This window comes from Grampus griseus (genome assembly GCF_964374135.1).
Source record: "Grampus griseus genome assembly, chromosome: 8".
NCBI classification, from domain to species: Eukaryota; Metazoa; Chordata; class Mammalia; order Artiodactyla; family Delphinidae; genus Grampus; species Grampus griseus.
The window spans coordinates 64,819,060-64,835,763 of NC_139002.1; the positions used below are offsets into that span (position 1 = coordinate 64,819,060).

Below are 16,704 nucleotides of genomic sequence, written 5' to 3' on the forward strand. Positions count from 1 at the left end.
CTTGGTTAGGGTCTGCAGCCTGCCCCTCACTCGCTACCTAAAAGAAGGTCTCATTAAAAATCTCAAACTGGACTCGAATGTAAATCAAAACACTTTAATTATCCTCACTTAGGCCATTCCATAATCACCTGAAATGCAAAGACACTAGATCAAACATCATCCAGCTCTGTCCAGCTTTTGTAAGCAGGACACAAATCTCCAGTTACAACGGGACCATCCTTCTCAATCTCTTAGTAACTCAAATCTACATTTGGAACACCAGATTTAACAAATCTTGAGTCTACACACTTTACCTCATCTTTATTCAGCCTGGTTGCCAAAGCATATGAATACATACTGAATACTCCTGAAATGACTAGTATTTCCAATGGCTCAGAAAAATTCTGGGTTGAGAACTACAAGAAACACTACCTAAACTTCACAACTAATTTGTATCCATTCTTAATACTGGGGAGACCGAGTCAATTATTTCCTCAGCCTTTTGACTTTCCTTGAATTTGCGACACACACAAAAGGGAAAGTAAAAAAGTTAGCGACACCATTACAGACGACTTCAAAATTTGAACCTAAGGAACATGAAAGCGCAAAAGCAACCGCAGTGTCTCCCAGCAGAGTCCAAGACCACCACCCCGCTGTCGAGCTACGCCGGAGCTTCAGCTGAGGCAGGAGGCTCATCCTCCTACCAATGATGATGCCCCAGCGACTGGAAAAGCAAAGGGAGACTTGGCAGCCAGTGACAGGCATACAGCAGCTCTCGGAAGAGCAGAGCCTCCGCCCAAGACCAAAGGCCTCAGCTGGCACCGAGAGCCCCCAGGGAGCGGTGAGGCGTCCCATCCTGTCCTACCCCACCCTACCACTTCCCTCCCAACGGGACGACACTCGGCAATTGCTAGGCAAAGCCCACCCGGTCTCCAGAACGCGCTCCAGCAAGCCCACCGGGAGCGCCAAGGCCACCTCCTAGCCCCTGTGGGGAAAATGGCGCCTGTGAACCCTTCTCCCTCCCGGCTAGTCACAAGGACCAGCCTCCCTCCCTCGCTACAAAATGGCGCCTCCTGCTGGGGCCACAGACTCTGCATAATTCACTTGTCAGCGAGGCGGTGTCGCGCTGGGACGAGCGGTTCTGCCAACCAGTCAGAAGCAGAAAACTTTGTTCCGCACTTTGGGTAAGCCACTCAGGCGCTGGCTGTAAGGCCAGGCGAGGCTGACGTCAGGAAAAGGGGCGTGGATAAGGCGGTCTCCTTTCGCGTCGCCTAAATTTGAGCCAATGGCAAGCAGGAAGCGTCCAGTGAGTGACGTAATGAAAGCCCAATGGAGGCTGGGGGCGGGCTTCAGACCCACTATGCTGGTTGCGGGGCTGAGGGGCCGGGCGGCTGTTTCCTGTCCTGGTGCATGGTGGTCGGACGAAGGAATTGTTGGAAAATTTTCTCGGAGGTTCGTATATAAATGTGTTTTTACCCAGTGTGCATTATTCTCCGCCCGGCCGCCGCCCTCAGCGTGGCGGCGCGGGCCCGGTAGGGCCCGGGCTCGGACTCTGGCTCCTCAGCCACCGCCGCAGGCCTTGCAGATCCTACGGCCGGCCGCGGTAGAGACGCCTGGGCAGAAGCGGAGTTTATTAATAACCCGCGGCCGCCACTCGGGCGGCGGAGCTTTTCTCAGAGGACGCACCCCCACCCCCCGCCCTTGTCTCTGCGCACTGCGCCCCGCCTGTTCCCCTCAGGGGACTGCCGAGGGGAGGGAGTGAAGGAGGGGAGGGTGGAGCCCTTGGGAGCCCGGCGGCGTTTCTCGGCTTGACCTCCGCGCGGAGCGAGTCCCCTGGCGCCGCCGAGGCGAAGCTCCTCCGGCTGAGACGCTGGACCCCGGTCGGCACCAGGCCCTAGCTGGGGCGCCGGCGGCAGAACTGGCTGAGGGCCCGGTCGGCATCCCGCCTGTAGATCGCACCCAGAATTTCCTCCCACTCTGATCGTGCACAGATTTCTTGTTTCCCTCACTAAAAAAAAAAAAAAAAAAAATGTTTATGGTCATTGAGGCCTAACAGCGAATATTAGAAATTGTCATTTTTATCATTCTCCTTTTTTCTCGGTTTTGGCCAAAGAGTATACGAATGCTTTGGTTGCTTTGTAACATTTTATTGTGGAACGTAAATCAATTTTTCTTCTCTCTCCTTTTGCTTTTTTTAACATTTAAGTTTACGCATTAAGGAAGTTAAGTAAAGAGTAGATAAGAATACAATTGCTAAACTGATTATTTGTTTAAGATCAGTTTAAGCCTTTGGAAGTGTCTAATCAGCTGGTATAACCTAGTGGGGATGTGAAAAATTGTAGGTTCGAAGTTGTGGTCGGCTTTGTCCCGAACCTTACTAGAAGATACTTGTGTTTTGCTGTAGTTGACAAAAATCTGTGCAGTATTTAATATATTCTCTTGCTAAGTGCTTAGTTTCAGTTCATTGTTAAGTGTTTAGTAAGAGAATAGGTAGTGAGATCATACAAAAGCTCAGGTAAGACAGGTAACTAATTTATCCAGGTGTATTTTGATTACTTTGGAAATTATTTAGTGTACAAATACTTGAGTGCCTATTTTTTCCATAGCTGTCTTTTATTTTTTAAAAATAATGGCTTTATTGATATAATTTATATACCTTTACAATTCACCCATTTAAAGTATTATAATAATTAGGTAGGTTTAATGTATTCACAGAGTTGTGCCACCATCACCAAAATTTTAAAACATGTTCATCACCCCCCAAGAAACTCTGTACCCACTTAAGTTACTCCCCATTTCCCCATAACACTCCTTCTTCCCCAACCACTAATCTACAGATTTGTCTATTACCAACATTTCATAAAAATGGAATCACACAGTATGTGGACTTCTGTGACTGGCTTCTTTCATTTAGCATGATATTTGCAAGGTTCATGCATGTTATAGCATATATGAGTAGTTCATTTCTTTTTATTGCCAAATATTTCGCTGTATGGACGTAACACCTTTTATTTATCCATTCATCTGTTGATGGACATTTAGATTGCTTCCACTTTTTTGTCTATGATGCATAATGCTGCCATGAACAGTTACGGAACAAGTTTTTGTGTGGACATTTGTTTTTATTTCTCTTGTGTGTATATATATACCTAGGAGTAGAATTTCTTGGTCATTTGGTCATACGGTAACTCTGTGTTCAATCTTTTGAGGAACTGGCAAACTTTTCCAAAGTGGGTGTACCATTTTACATTCCTACCAGCAGTGTATGAGAGCTCCCATTCTCCATATCCTTGCCAGCACTTGTTGTCATCAGTCTTTTTGATGGTAGCCATCCTAGTGGGTGTGAAGTGGTATCTCTTGTGATTTTTTTTTTTTTTTGCGTTACGCGGGCCTCTCACTGCTGTGGCCTCTCCCATTGCTGCTGAGCACAGGCTCCGGACGCGCAGGCTCAGTGGCCATGGCTCACAGGCCTAGCCGCTCCGCGGCATGTGGGATCCTCCCAGACCGGGGCACGAACCCGCGTCCCGTGCATTAGCAGGCGGACTCTCAACCACTGCACCACCAGGGAAGCCCTCTCTTGTGATTTTGATTTGCATTTTCCAATGGCTAATTGTGCTGAGCATTTTTTCATGTGCTTATTGGCCATTTGTATATTTTCTTTTTGGAAATGTCTATTTGGGTCTTTTCCCCATTTTAAAATTGGATTGTTTATCTGTTATTGAGTTCTAAGAGTTTCTTATATAAAGGTCCTTTATCAGATATATGATTTGCAAAATGTCCATTGCCCTTTGCTGCAGGTTGAGATATTGCTGTGAAGTAAGGATTCATCATATTCTTCATGGAAAGATGACCTAGCTGTTTTGGGGAATTGTGCCTCTACTATTACTTTAGCTGTTATTAAATATTTATAATGTAGGTACAGTTTATGATCATGGGAGGAGAACTTTCTGAGTCCTGATGTTCTCATCATTACTTAATTTTGAAGTTTTTATCTAGTTTTTGGTTTTTAATCTGAGGTTTTACCCAGTTCTGAGTCTTTTTGCTCCTGGCTTTATTTCAGGACATAGTGATTTTTTTTTTTTTTTTTTTTTTACGGTATGCGGGCCTCTCACTGTTGTGGCCTCTCCCGTTGCGGAGCACAGGCTCCAGACGCGCAGGCTCAGCGGCCATGGCTCACGGGCCTAGCCGCTCTGCGGCATGTGGTATCTTCCCGGACCGGGGCACGAACCCGTGTCCCTTGCACTGGCAGGCGGACTCTCAACCACTGCGCCATCAGGGAAGCCCAGGACGTAGTGATTTTTTAAAGAGTTGGGTTGCTTGAGTCGTTGCTCTTTGCTTAATTTGCATTTTAAGGGATGGCTTTTGTGAGACAGTGTTTTTTGGTTTTTAATTTATTTATTTTTGGCTGCATTGGGTCTTTGTTGCTTCGCGCGGGCTTTCTCTAGTTGCAGCAAGTGGGGGCTACTCTTCATTGTGGTGCGTAGGCTTCTCAGTTTGGTGGCTTCTCTTGTTGCAGAGCATAGGCTCTAGGCGCGTGGGCTTCAGTAGTTGTGGTTCTTGAGCTCTAGAGTGAAGGCTCAGTAGTTGCAGTGCACGGCCTTAGTTGCTCCGCAGCATGTGGGATCTTCCCAGACCAGGGCTTGAACCCGTGTCCCCTGCATTGGCAGGCGGACTCCCAACCCTGCGCCACCAGGGAAGTCCCTGAGACAGTGTTTTAAACTTTACCGTACTGTCAAAATCAAAGTGATTTTGTTTCAAAGATGGATTTAGACTGGACAGTGACAAAGGCTGTTCCCTGTGTCTGGACTGCCTTCTCTACTCTTCCTACCCCTAGGAAATGTTTACTTATCTTTCTTATGCCCATATTCACATGTAATCATCTTTGCATACCTGAGGCAGAGTTAGGTGCTCCTTACTTTATTAATGCTTCTGTTTATAGTAACTTTTTTTTTAAGTAACTAGTTTTAAAACCATGAAAATAATACATGGTAAATTTCTTTTTAACTTATGGAATGTATACGGTAGAAATTAAAAGGCCCGTCCCCAGTCCACCCTCATCTCCTAGTCCCATTTCTGGGAGGTAATGCTGTAAAAAATTATGTGTGTGGATAGCAAGAGTTAAAGAAGAAAACCAGGAAACGAAAAGATTTGATTTATTAAGCTAGTGGGAATTAATCTTATTAACAAATTTTTCTTACAATATTGTATGCAATGAAAATTCTACTGTTGTACAAGACAAAATAAGATAGTTGGCAGTGTTATTGGAATGGAAGGATGAGAGACTGGAGTAAAGAAAGCAGTAAAGAAGTTATTGCAGTAGTTATTAATATGTGAGGAGTTGGAAAAGAAAGGTTTTGAAGGATAAAAATCATGGAGTTGAAGGGAATGCCCTGGTGGTCCAGTGGGTAAGACTCCACACTCTCATTGCTGAGGGTCTGGGTTCACTCCCTGGTCCGGGAACTAAGATCCCACAAGCTGGGCAGTGTAGCCAAAAAAAATTAAAAAGATGAAATGCTCTCTGTCATACCAAGTTCCCATATATATGGTTCCATTTAAAAAAAAAATCATGGAGTTGACAATTGCCCTGTTGTGAATTTAAGAATGAGGGTGGGCTTCTCTGGTGGCGCAGTGGTTGAGCGTCCGCCTGCTGATGCAGGGGACACGGGTTCGTGCCCTGGTCCGGGAAGATCCCACATGCCACGGAGAGGGTAGGCCTGTGAGCAATGGCCGCAGGCCTGCGTGTCTGGAGCCTGTGCTCCGCAACGGGAGAGGCCACAACAGTGAGAGGCCCGCGTACTGCAAAAAAAAGAATGAGGGTTTAGTCAAGGATGACTTTTGATCCTTTTAATCTGTTGTCTGGGTTTGGTGGAAATAGCCAAGTCCATATGGCAAATTGATTAGAGTGGAAAGATGAATTGGCAAACCTTAATGGTGTATATGGAATGTGTTGTGTTTAATTCAGACAGAAAACAAGATGTATTTTGATATAAAATGAATGACAGGGACTTCCCTGGTGGCACAGTGGTTAGGAATCCGCCTGCCAATGCAGGGGACATGGGTTCGAGCCCTGGTCTGGGAAAATCCCACATGCCGCGGAGCAACTAGGCCCATGTGCCAAAACTGCTGAGCTTATGCTCTAGAGCCTGTGAGCCACAACTGCTGAGCCCATGTGTCACAACTACTGAGGCTTGCACACCTAGAGCCCATGCTCCGCAACAAGAGAAGCCACCGCAATGAGAAGTACGCGCACTGCGGTGAAGAGTAGCCCCCGCTCGCCCCAACTAGAGAAAGCCTGTGTGCAGCAAAGAAGACCCAACAAAGCTAAAAATAAATAAATAAATAAAAATTAAAAGAAAAAAAAGAATGACAACGTGGTACATTCCTAGGAGACCTCCCCACCTACCTATTGGTTAGTGTCTTCCCTTTCCTCTGGCATTTGTCCTTTCAAACAGAAGTGCTGAGAGGAAAAAGAATCACTGGCAGACTTTTGGATGGGGCAGTTTGATTTGAGACCTAGGAATGTATGTAAATGTTTTTAGTTGATGGATTATAGATCTGTGTTTTTAAATGAGGAGTGCATGTTAGATTCAACTGGGGAGCTTTTTGTAAGTGGACATGCTTATTGTTGAGAAGATAATATTTAAGGAAAATATACTAGGAGATAAATGTCTGTTATTAAAAGTCAGTTATTCAGGGAATTCCCTGGTGGTGAAGTGGCTAGGACTCTGAGCTTCTACTGCAGGGGGCACGGGTTCGATCCCTGGTCAGGGAGCTAAGATCCCACATGTGGCAGCATGGCCAAAAATAAATAAATAAAAATTTTTTAAAAAGTCAATTACTTAAAATCACCTTTATTTTATCTTATTTTAAACATAAATTTATTTGTTTATTTTTGGCTGTGTTGGGTCTTTGTTGTTGCGTGCCGGCTTTCTCTAGTTGTGGTGAGCCGGGGCTACTCTTCGTTGTAGTACGTGGGTTTCTCATTGTGGTAGCTTCTCTTGTTTCAGAGCATGGGCTCTAGGCATGCGCCCTTCAGTAGTTGTGGCACGAGGGCTCAGTAGTTGTGACACGTGGGCTTAGTTGTGGCATGTGGGCTTAGTTGCTCCGCGGCATGTGGGATCTTCCCAGACCAGTGCTCGAACCCGTGTCCCCTGCATTGGCAGGCAGATTCTTAACCACTGTGCCACCAGGGAAGTCCCTAAAATCACCTTTAGAAATTATTTTTTGTCTTCCTTTTTAGGGGAAAAAGACTTTCAGAAGGAAAAGGAGATTTTTTTTTTTTTACCTTTTTCAAATTGAAGTATAGTTGATTTACATTATTATTCTTTTAAGGTGTACAACATAGTGATTCATTATTTTTATGGATTGAAATTTTTTTTTTAGTTTTTATTCTTTTATGGAGAAACCTTGAAAACATTATGTATAAGTGAAAGAAGGCAGTCACAAAAGACCACATACTATGATTCCATTTACATGAAGTGTCCAGAATAAGCAAATCTATAGAAATAGAAAGTAGATTAGTGGTTGCCTAGGGCTTTGGAAAGGGGGAGGTAGGGTTTTCTTTTGAAGGGTGATAAAAATATTGTGAATTCAGGTTGTGGTGATGTTTGTACAACTCTGAATATACTAAAGTCATTGAATTGTACACCTTAAATGGGTACATTTTATGATATGTGAATTACGTCTCAGTAAAGATATTTTCAAAAAGGAAAAGCATGAACAAGAGGAAAGTTCCTCTTGAATAACACATCTCTGAAACTTTCTTTTTTGTCTTCTTTCTCCTCTGGCAATACCCTTTTACAGTAGTAGGAGAAAATAGTGAATAAGACAAGAGATAGAGCTGTACAGTCTCTTCTCATTTAGCTTTAAACTACTGATAAGCATTAATAGCAAACATATATATAATACCATGTGCTGTTACAAGTGCTTTGTATTTAACACAGATACCTCACAATACCCTCTGTGAAGTACCCTCCTTTTACAGATAGGGAAACTGTGGCACAGCATGGTTAAGTAACTTGCCCAAGGTCACATAGATAATATGTGGTAAAATGAGATTTTGAAGCAGGCTGTTTTGCTCCAGAGTCCTTATTCTTAAGTATAGTGTTATACTACCGCTCATAAGCATTCCTTCCTAAGTATAACCCATACTTTCCAATCTATCTATAGGGGAATCCTCCTTAGATATGTTTTAGTAGCTGGTTACTGTAAATATACTGCTTCCAGTCTGGAGAAAAACAGGTAATTAAAGTATACTGTGCTAAGTGTTATTATAAGAGTATGGACAGAGTATCTTGGGAAATACATCTAAAGCATTCTGACCCAATTTGGGGAGTTCAGATAAAACTTTCTGGTGGAATCTGAAGAATTTAGCCAAGTAAAGAGAGGAGGAAGAGTATTCTAGAGGGTATGAATAGCAGTGTTCAGAGCCGAGATGCAGGAGACACCTTGGGCTGTTCTGGGAGTGGCAAATAATCCAGCAGCTCATGTATAAGTTGTTGAGCCAGATGATTAGAAGGTTGACTTTGCCACTTATGTTGTGAAGTTAAGGACATCATTTAACCTTTGTGGGCTTCACTTTCTTGGTCTGCAAAATTGTGATAAAATGGTACTTAATTCATAGGATTGCTAGAAGGATTAAATGAATTAGTAGTAATGCCTGGCGTATAGTATTTTGGAAGAGTTAGTTATCATTATAATCATTTTTATTTATTAGTATTATTAACATTTTAATTAATATTATTATTAAATGATACCAGTATCATTAACTACTAGAATTTTAAACAGTATTGCTGGAGTGTAGAATGTGAGGTTGTGCTAGAACAAGACTGGAAGATAGAGTGACCAACTTGTCTTGATTTGCCCAAGACTATCCCAGTTTTAAAAGAAAGTGTCCCCCACCACCAAAAAAAAAAAAAGAACTGAGAGTCCCATGAGCCAGGAAGCTTCTCAGTCTTGGGCAACGCAGGATGATTGTTCGTCTTATTGGAGAAGTTAGTAGAATCCAGATCATGATATTTGGACTATATGGGGAAATGGGAAAGTTTTGAAGGTTTTGAGACAGAGAAATGCTCTGATTGGATTTGAAAGCACTTGGACTGATTAGATTGGAGGAGGGTAGGAGTGGATTTTAGGAGGCCGATGTAGTAACCCAAGCAGTGATGGTACCCTGAATTAAGACAACCTAATAAGAGAAGCAAGTGGATTTGACAGATATTTAGGAGGTAGAGTGATAGTTCTTAGTGATCGGTTGGAGAATAAGGGGGATTTGACTACTGGGTAGGTGACTGCGTTTATCACTGAGGGAGAAAATACTAAAGTAGAATTTTGTGGCAAACTGTTTTGAGATGGAGGTGACTGTGGACCATGAAGGTCACCAAGGCCAGTAAGCAGCTAGATATATAGATCAGGAGCCCTTAAGAGAAAGGACTAGAGAAATTTTAAAGAGCTTATAAATTCCAGAGATCTTTGAAGCCAATGGAATGGATATGATATTCCAAGAGGAAAAGTGCATAAAATGAAAAAACAAACTAGGATGGAAACTTGTGGGTTCTCAGTATTTAGGAACCCATAGGAGAAATGGAAAAGGATTAGCTAGGAAGTTGGAAAAAACCAGGAGCGTGTGGAAGTCACAGAAGCCAAGGTAAGAGAATGTTCTAAGAAGGAGATAAAGGTCAATGATATCAAACCCAATATAAGACAGAAAAGTATCCATCACATTTTTTTTTTTCTTTAGCTGCATTGGGTCTTCGTTGCTGTGCGAGGTCTTTCTGTAGTTGTGGCGAGCAGGGGCTACTCTTCATTGCGGTGAGCGGGCTTCTCATTGCAGTGGCTTCTCTTGTTGCGGAGCACCGGCTCTTGGTGCGCGGGCTTCACTAGTTGCAGCAGGTGGGCTCAGTAGTTGCAGCACGCGGGCCCTAGAGTGTGTGTGCTTCAATATTTGTAGTGCGAAGGCTCTAGGATGAACAGGTTTCAGTAGTTGTGGCGCTCTGCGGCATGTGGGATCTTCCCAGACCAGGGCTCGATCCCACGTCCCCTGCATTGGCAGGCGGATTCTCAACCACTGCACCACCAGGGAAGCCCCTATCACAGCTTTTTAATCTGTTTTATGATGGACATTTGAGTTCATTCCAATTTGGAACTATTATGGATAAAGTTGCTATGGACATTCTTGTGTAAGTCTTTTTGTGGATGAATATTTTCATCTCTCATTCATAGGAATGGCCATCGAACTTCATGTTAAAGTGGAGATTAGTGACCAGCCAAAGCAGTTTCAATACTTAGGGACAGAAACCAGATGGATAGCAGTGGGAAATCAGGAAATAGTCTTAGTAACAACTGTTAGAGAAATCTAGCTGTGATAAGGAGGAGAGAGAGACTAGTAGCTGAGTCAGAGGCAAGATTTTGTTTTATCGATTTTGTTTTTGTTTTTTAAAATATTTATTATTTTTATTTGGCTGCACCGGGTCTTAGTTGCCATGTGAGGGATCTTCATTGCGGCATGCAGGATCTTTTAGTTGCAGCACACGGGCTCTTAGTTGCAACATGAAGGATCTAGTTCCCTGACCCCTTGCATCGGGAGCATGGAGTCTTACCCACTGGACCACCAGGGAAGTCCCTGTTTTTGTGTTTTTTTAAGTTATTGATGGGAAGGAACTGGGAGAGAGAGGGAAATTTTTTACAGGAGAGATCCCTGAGATCCCTAAGGAGGAAAGACAGATGAAATGCAGAGTACAGGTTGGAAGGATTAGTCTTACCTTGTAGGAAGGTAATATTGTAGGAGAGAAGGAAGAAATGTGTGGAAATGCAGTGAAGTGAGGTTTGTTGGCAGAGAATTCCTCTGCTGACTTCTATATTTTCCGTGAAGTTGGGAGCTGATTAATTTGCTGAAAATGAAGTGGTGAAGGAGACAGGGTGGGAGGATAGCAGGAGAGGGAGTGGGGGTAGAAGGTTTGAGGTAAATGGAAAATATTTTAAATAGTCATCATGAAGAAATAAAGACATGTAAGTTTGCTGGACTGCTTTGGGGGTTCAGAAGAGGTTGGAAGAGCCCAAGAAATTTTATGGCCCTTCAGGACTATTCCATCAAATAAGTTATTAGATCTGAAAAATGCTTCGTAAATATGACCTGTACAAACAGTTTTTTCTGACTAGAGGTATATGTTTTAACTATCCATGTTTAGTGTCCTATTCAATATACTTTTTTGGACAAAGGATCTATTTTGTGATAGTGTTGTGTTTCAGGAGTGCCCTCTCTTATTTTCATAATTGTCTCACAATGCTTTGCTTCCCTTACCTATGACAAGATGAGCAATTTGGGTAATAAAATATTAACATACACAGTGTTTATCTTGAGGGAAATAAAGTACAATCTAGCATCATAGTTTTTTTTTTTTTGTGGCATCATAGTTTTGAAACGACTTTATGCTTTTTTTAACAGAACAATGTCAGAAGTTGAGTTTGAATATATCAGAACCTTTCTCTTCCTCCTGATGCTTCCTCAGACTCCCTAGTCTCAGTGAAAGCAAGCCAGGGCATGCTTAGCAAACTGAGCTATGCAGGTGTGCCCTTATCAAGCCCTGTTTTTTTTTTTTTTTTTTTTTTTACAGTATGTGAGCCTCTCACCGTTGTGGCCTCTCCTGCGCGGAGCACAGGCTGCGGATGTGCAGGCTCAGCGTGGCTCACGGGCCCAGCCGCTCCGCGGCATGTGGGATCTTCCCGGACTGGGGCATGAACCCGTGTCCCCTGCATCGGCAGGCGGACTCTCAACCGCCGCGCCACCAGGGAAGCCCTCAAGCTCTGTTTTTAATGCTACACTGTTGAGGTTTGAGAGAGATTTGTTTTGGTACTTTTTCACATCAGTGGTTCAGTTAAGAACAAACCATCACCAAAATTGACGTTCCTGATGACTAGACCTAGGTGTCCATTTCTCAATTCTTGTCTCTTCTCACCTCTTTTTCTCACAGGTATTTTAGTTTCAGGTCTCCTAGGCCTCATCTCAAGTACCTGCCAGTCAGTTTCAAATATTCTATTTCTGAATGGTCCTGGAACTTGGCAAAAAGTTTCAAAGCCTTCAATTTCCAACATTTCACCCATCTGATAGAATATTCTACTTCTTTAAAATAGGTAGTATAAACTCTATCCCTCAGTTTTACCCTTTAGCATTCTGTAGAGCCTATGAAAACTCTACATCATTCACCAGCACATTCTAACTACTCTGTACTTAACTGAATTACATTTCATCAGTGGAACATGCTTATTCCCTGGGTGTATTTAAATAAAATTGAAGGGATTTAAAGATAGTTTTCCACAAATGTTAATCAAAGCAGTGTTACTGGATCAGCATACTGCAAAGGTACAGGATAGCCTGCTATTTTTTTTTTTTTTTTTTTTTGCGGTACGCGGGCCTCTCACTGATGTGGCCTCTCCCGTTGCGGAGCACAGGCTCCGGACGCGCAGTCTCAGCGGCCATGGCTCACGGGCCTAGGCGCTCCGCGGCATGTGGGATCTTCCCGGACCTGGGCACGAATCCATGTCCCCTGCATCGGCAGGCGGACTCTCAACCACTGCGCCACCAGGGAAGCCCCTAGCCTGCTATTTTTATGTTGCTGTACTAAGGAACTTCCTCATTCCAGGTTAGGAGATGTCATAAAATGCAGCACAAATGACCATGCTTAAATGGAGAAGCACTTTGTATAGTAGTAAATTTATGAGTAAAATTTGGAATTGAGACCAGGTAATAGAATGGCATAGCTTCTCTGTTAAGTGTTGAGGTGAAACCAGCCTGAGGTTAGGATCTGAGCTTGACAATTTCTGAAGGCCTGGCTTCTGTGGCTTCATGCAAAAAGACCTCTAAGATTTGTTAATCTAGGTTTCTTTTTGTATCATTTCTTACCACAATAAAGGTTACTTGTAGTTGGAGTTCTTTATACCTGGACCATTAGATTTATATTTTCATAATAATTTGTGGTAATAATTGTATCTAACAAATTAGACCAAACTTGAAATATCTAAGGGCTTCACATTTTAAAATATTCGTCTGATGTAGATTCATACCACTGAGGAAACACTGATTCTTTCTTTTAAGGGATGAAGTCAGCTAGTATTTAGTTACTAATTTTAACCATCAATTTTCAGACATTTTTTTCTTCCTGCCAATAATTTTGGATATTTTTCACTTTTAAAATTATGAAATCTATCAAATATAAGGAGGAGTACCTGTATAAGTAATTGAATAAAAGCTTATGTATCCACTTGGTTTTTAACAGATCCTAACATTTTTCCATATGTGTTCAGACCTTTTTCTAAGAATTATGGTTAAAAACCCACAACATAAAATTTACAGTCGTAACCATTTTCAAGTGTAGGGTACAGTAGTGTTAACTATATGGACATTGTTGTGTGATAGATCTCTAGAACTTTTTCATCTTGCAAAACTGAAACTATACTCATCAAACAACTCCCCTAGTACTTGTAACTACCATTCTACTTTCTAATTCTAAGAGTTTGACTACTTTAGATAGCTCATATAAGTGGAATCATGCAGTATTTGTCTTTTTTTGACTGGCTTATTTCACTTAGAATAATGTCCTCAGAGTTCATCCATGTTGTAACATATGACAGTATTTCCTTCTTTTTTAAGACTAATATTCCATTGTGTATATATAAATTGCATTTTCTTTATCCATTCATCCGTTGATGGACATTTAGGTTGCTTCCACCTCTTGGCTATTGTGAATAATGCTGCAGTGAAGAGGTGTGCAAATCTCTCTTTGAGATTCTGTTTTTAATCCTTTTGGATATGTACCCAGAAGTGGAATTGCTAGATCATATGGTAATTCTATTTGTAATTTTTTGAGGAATCTCCATACTGTTTTTGTTTTATTTTTATTTATTTATTTGGCCGTGCCACGCAGCTTGCAGGATCTTAGTTTCCGGACCAGGGATCAAACCTGGGCCCCCTGCAGTAGAAGTGCAGAGTCTTAACCACTTAGCCAGGGAAGTCCCAATAGTGGGCATTCTAACAGGTGTGAGGTGATATCTCATTATGGTTTTGATTTGCATTTCCTTGACAGTTAGTTATATTGAGCATATTTTCATATGTTTGTTTGGCATTTGTTTATCTTCCTTGGAGAAATTTCTATTCAAGTCCTTTGTCCAATTTTTAATTGGATTATTAGTTTTTTGATGTTGTGTTGTAGAATTTCTTTATATATTCTGGATATAACATTTGCTAAATTTCGTGTGTTTTTTTCTCTTATGCTAATATCCATCATCATCTTCCAGAAAGGCAGGAACTTTATTTATTACACAGATGTCTTCATTTGAGATTCCTGTTGTGTCCCCATGACAGCCTCCTCTGTGTCTGATTTTGGCCCATGATTCATTATTAAAGCACAGGAAACTGACTACCTTTTGCAAGGTGGCCCTTTCTAAAGGTGTCATGTGTATCTTACATACTTATTTTCACACAACCTGAAAATGTTGGTGCCAGAAATAATCAAGACATGATGGTGGATATGGTATGAGCAACTATAGAGTGTTTGATCTCTAGCTTATTTATTTCATCTATTCATTATCATATTTTCCCTAGTTGATCATTTTCTAACAAAGGGCATTAATTGTATCACAGAGCCTTTTTGAGAATAAGATGGGCTGTGTACCTGCCATCACTTATTATTTCTGGTAATTGTAGTGCCCATATGATCTCTTCTGATTCCTTCACCACCCCATGTATTTGCCAGCAGTTTGTGTCCAGGAATCAGCTGTCTCTTCAAGATGTTTCAGTTAGTGTAGATTTTTTTCCCTTAGGATAGATACTATAGGTCCTGAAGCCTTCCTAAAGAAAGTTAACACTTGACCAGCTTTCAGACAAGAAATAACTTTTATTTATTGCAGATATATCAGTTACCTGTTGATGTAGTTATTTGGAGATTTATAGATAATTCAATGAAAAGGACAAATGCTTGAATTATGGTCAAACCATAGGCATTTCTTAACATCATGACCCAAATTAACTTGTAATCTGCCTTTTTCAAAATTCGTCTTCTAGACGAATGCTGTAAAAATCATAGAGTGCTTTCTACATTTTTATAGGTGTTTTCCCTTCCATTTCCTTGTCTTATTTCTGTTATATAGTGGCAGTACTTGTTCTGAAAATTAGCCTGTCCCAATCCTGTACTCATCAGGGGGCTTAACAGCAGAGTACCAGTTTTACTTTGAGGCTTCTCTGTTAGCCCTTAGATGTAGCAAGGAAGTATTGAAGTTTCAGTCTGCTTTATGAACAGTTATAGATTAGAAATATTTCAGGAATCCCTGAAAAGTCAGCCCGTGATTGACTTTTATCACAGCACTGATACCTTTCAGCGTCTAAACCATAGTCCCTGGCTTTAATCCAAAGAGGGTGTAGTTTATAGTGTTTATAAAACAAAAATCTTCAAGTAGTCCTAACATAAATATAATTGCAAATTATTACTACTATCTGCATATTGCTCTTTTAAATATTGACACTGAAATCAGATCTTTAGACCTGGAAAGGTCCTCAAGAGATGCTCTGGTATCCAGTTCCCTGGCTCAAGGCAGCTAAATTATCCCAACTCATGTTTGAGACAACTCAAGGCCTACAGAGGTAATGGGACCCGGAGATAGGAAAAGGGAGGAAGGGGGTTGTGGTGATGATTGGTAAAAGAGCCATTCATCCATTTATTCTGCACCAATTGTGTGTCTGTTGTGTGCCAAGTACTTTTTAGGCACTTTAGTCAGCAATGAGCAAACATAAAAACACCTGTCCATTCTATTTGAGGGAGAAATAGATAAGAAAAAAACCAAATAAGTAAATACATGTAATATGTCAACTTATTAGTACTATGCCGAAATATAAAGGAGGGAAGAGGGCTGGAGTATATCATCATTGTGGGGTTGGAGGTACAGTTTGCAATGAGGTGAATAAGGAAGCTCTCGTTGAGGTGCCATTGAACAAAGACTGGAAGAAGATGAGGGAGTAATAATGAAGATACCAGGAAGAATGTTTCAAGCAGAAGGAACATCAAATGTAAAGGTCCTGAGGCAGCAGAACATCCAGTATGTTTGAGGGAAAGCAAGGGCACCAGTGTGGCTGAAATGGAACGAATGAGACGGAGAGTAGTAGAAATGGGGGCAAGATCATTGGCCTCATAGGCTAGTGTAAGGACTTTTGGCTTTACTCTGATGAGAAATCATCAAAGGGTTTTGAGCAGAAGAGAGATGTGATCTAACTTTTTCATTCAAAAGGACAATCTGACTGTTGTGTTGAGAGGAGATGAGGGAAGTCACAGTAGAAGCAAGGAGACCAGTTAGGATGCTATTGCAGTAACATCTCAGGGTGAGAGATGGTAGTGGCTTGGATCAGGGAGGTAATGGCGAAGCTTGTCAGAAGTGGCCAGGTTCAGCATAGATTTCTGAAGATTGAGTCAACAGGATTAACTCAATCCGTTCATGGATTCTCAGTGGGAATCTTCAACCATGTTAAACCCAAAGAACACTAATTATGGGAATTTTAGACATGGTACAGAACTGATGGGCAAGACTTGGGTGTGCTCAATAGTTTACTGATGAATTATTAAAAGCATGCTCTGGACTTTGGGCAAATACCTTTACCCTGCATATTAAGTGAAATTTCAGCTTATTTCAAACACTGTTCACTTCCGTAGCAATTTTTTATGGTTCATAAATATTGTTTGTAGATTT

General features: G+C 41.7%; 1 protein-coding gene across 4 annotated transcripts in view; it reads left to right on the forward strand.

Moving 5' to 3' along the window:
- The first annotated feature begins 1,335 nt into the window (after nucleotides 1-1,335).
- ZNF143 (zinc finger protein 143) overlaps nucleotides 1,336-16,704 on the forward strand; it is a 54,817-nt gene continuing 39,448 nt past the window's right edge. For 2 of the 4 annotated variants that reach the window (XM_082660663.1, XM_082660665.1), the window contains exon 1: nucleotides 1,359-1,431. In XM_082660663.1, coding sequence (XP_082516789.1) covers nucleotides 1,390-1,431 — 42 coding nt within the window. In that variant the 5' untranslated portion in view covers nucleotides 1,359-1,389. Of the gene's footprint in view, nucleotides 1,432-16,704 lie in introns of all 4 variants that reach the window. The other 2 variants (XM_082660662.1, XM_082660664.1) reach the window with 2 other exon arrangements.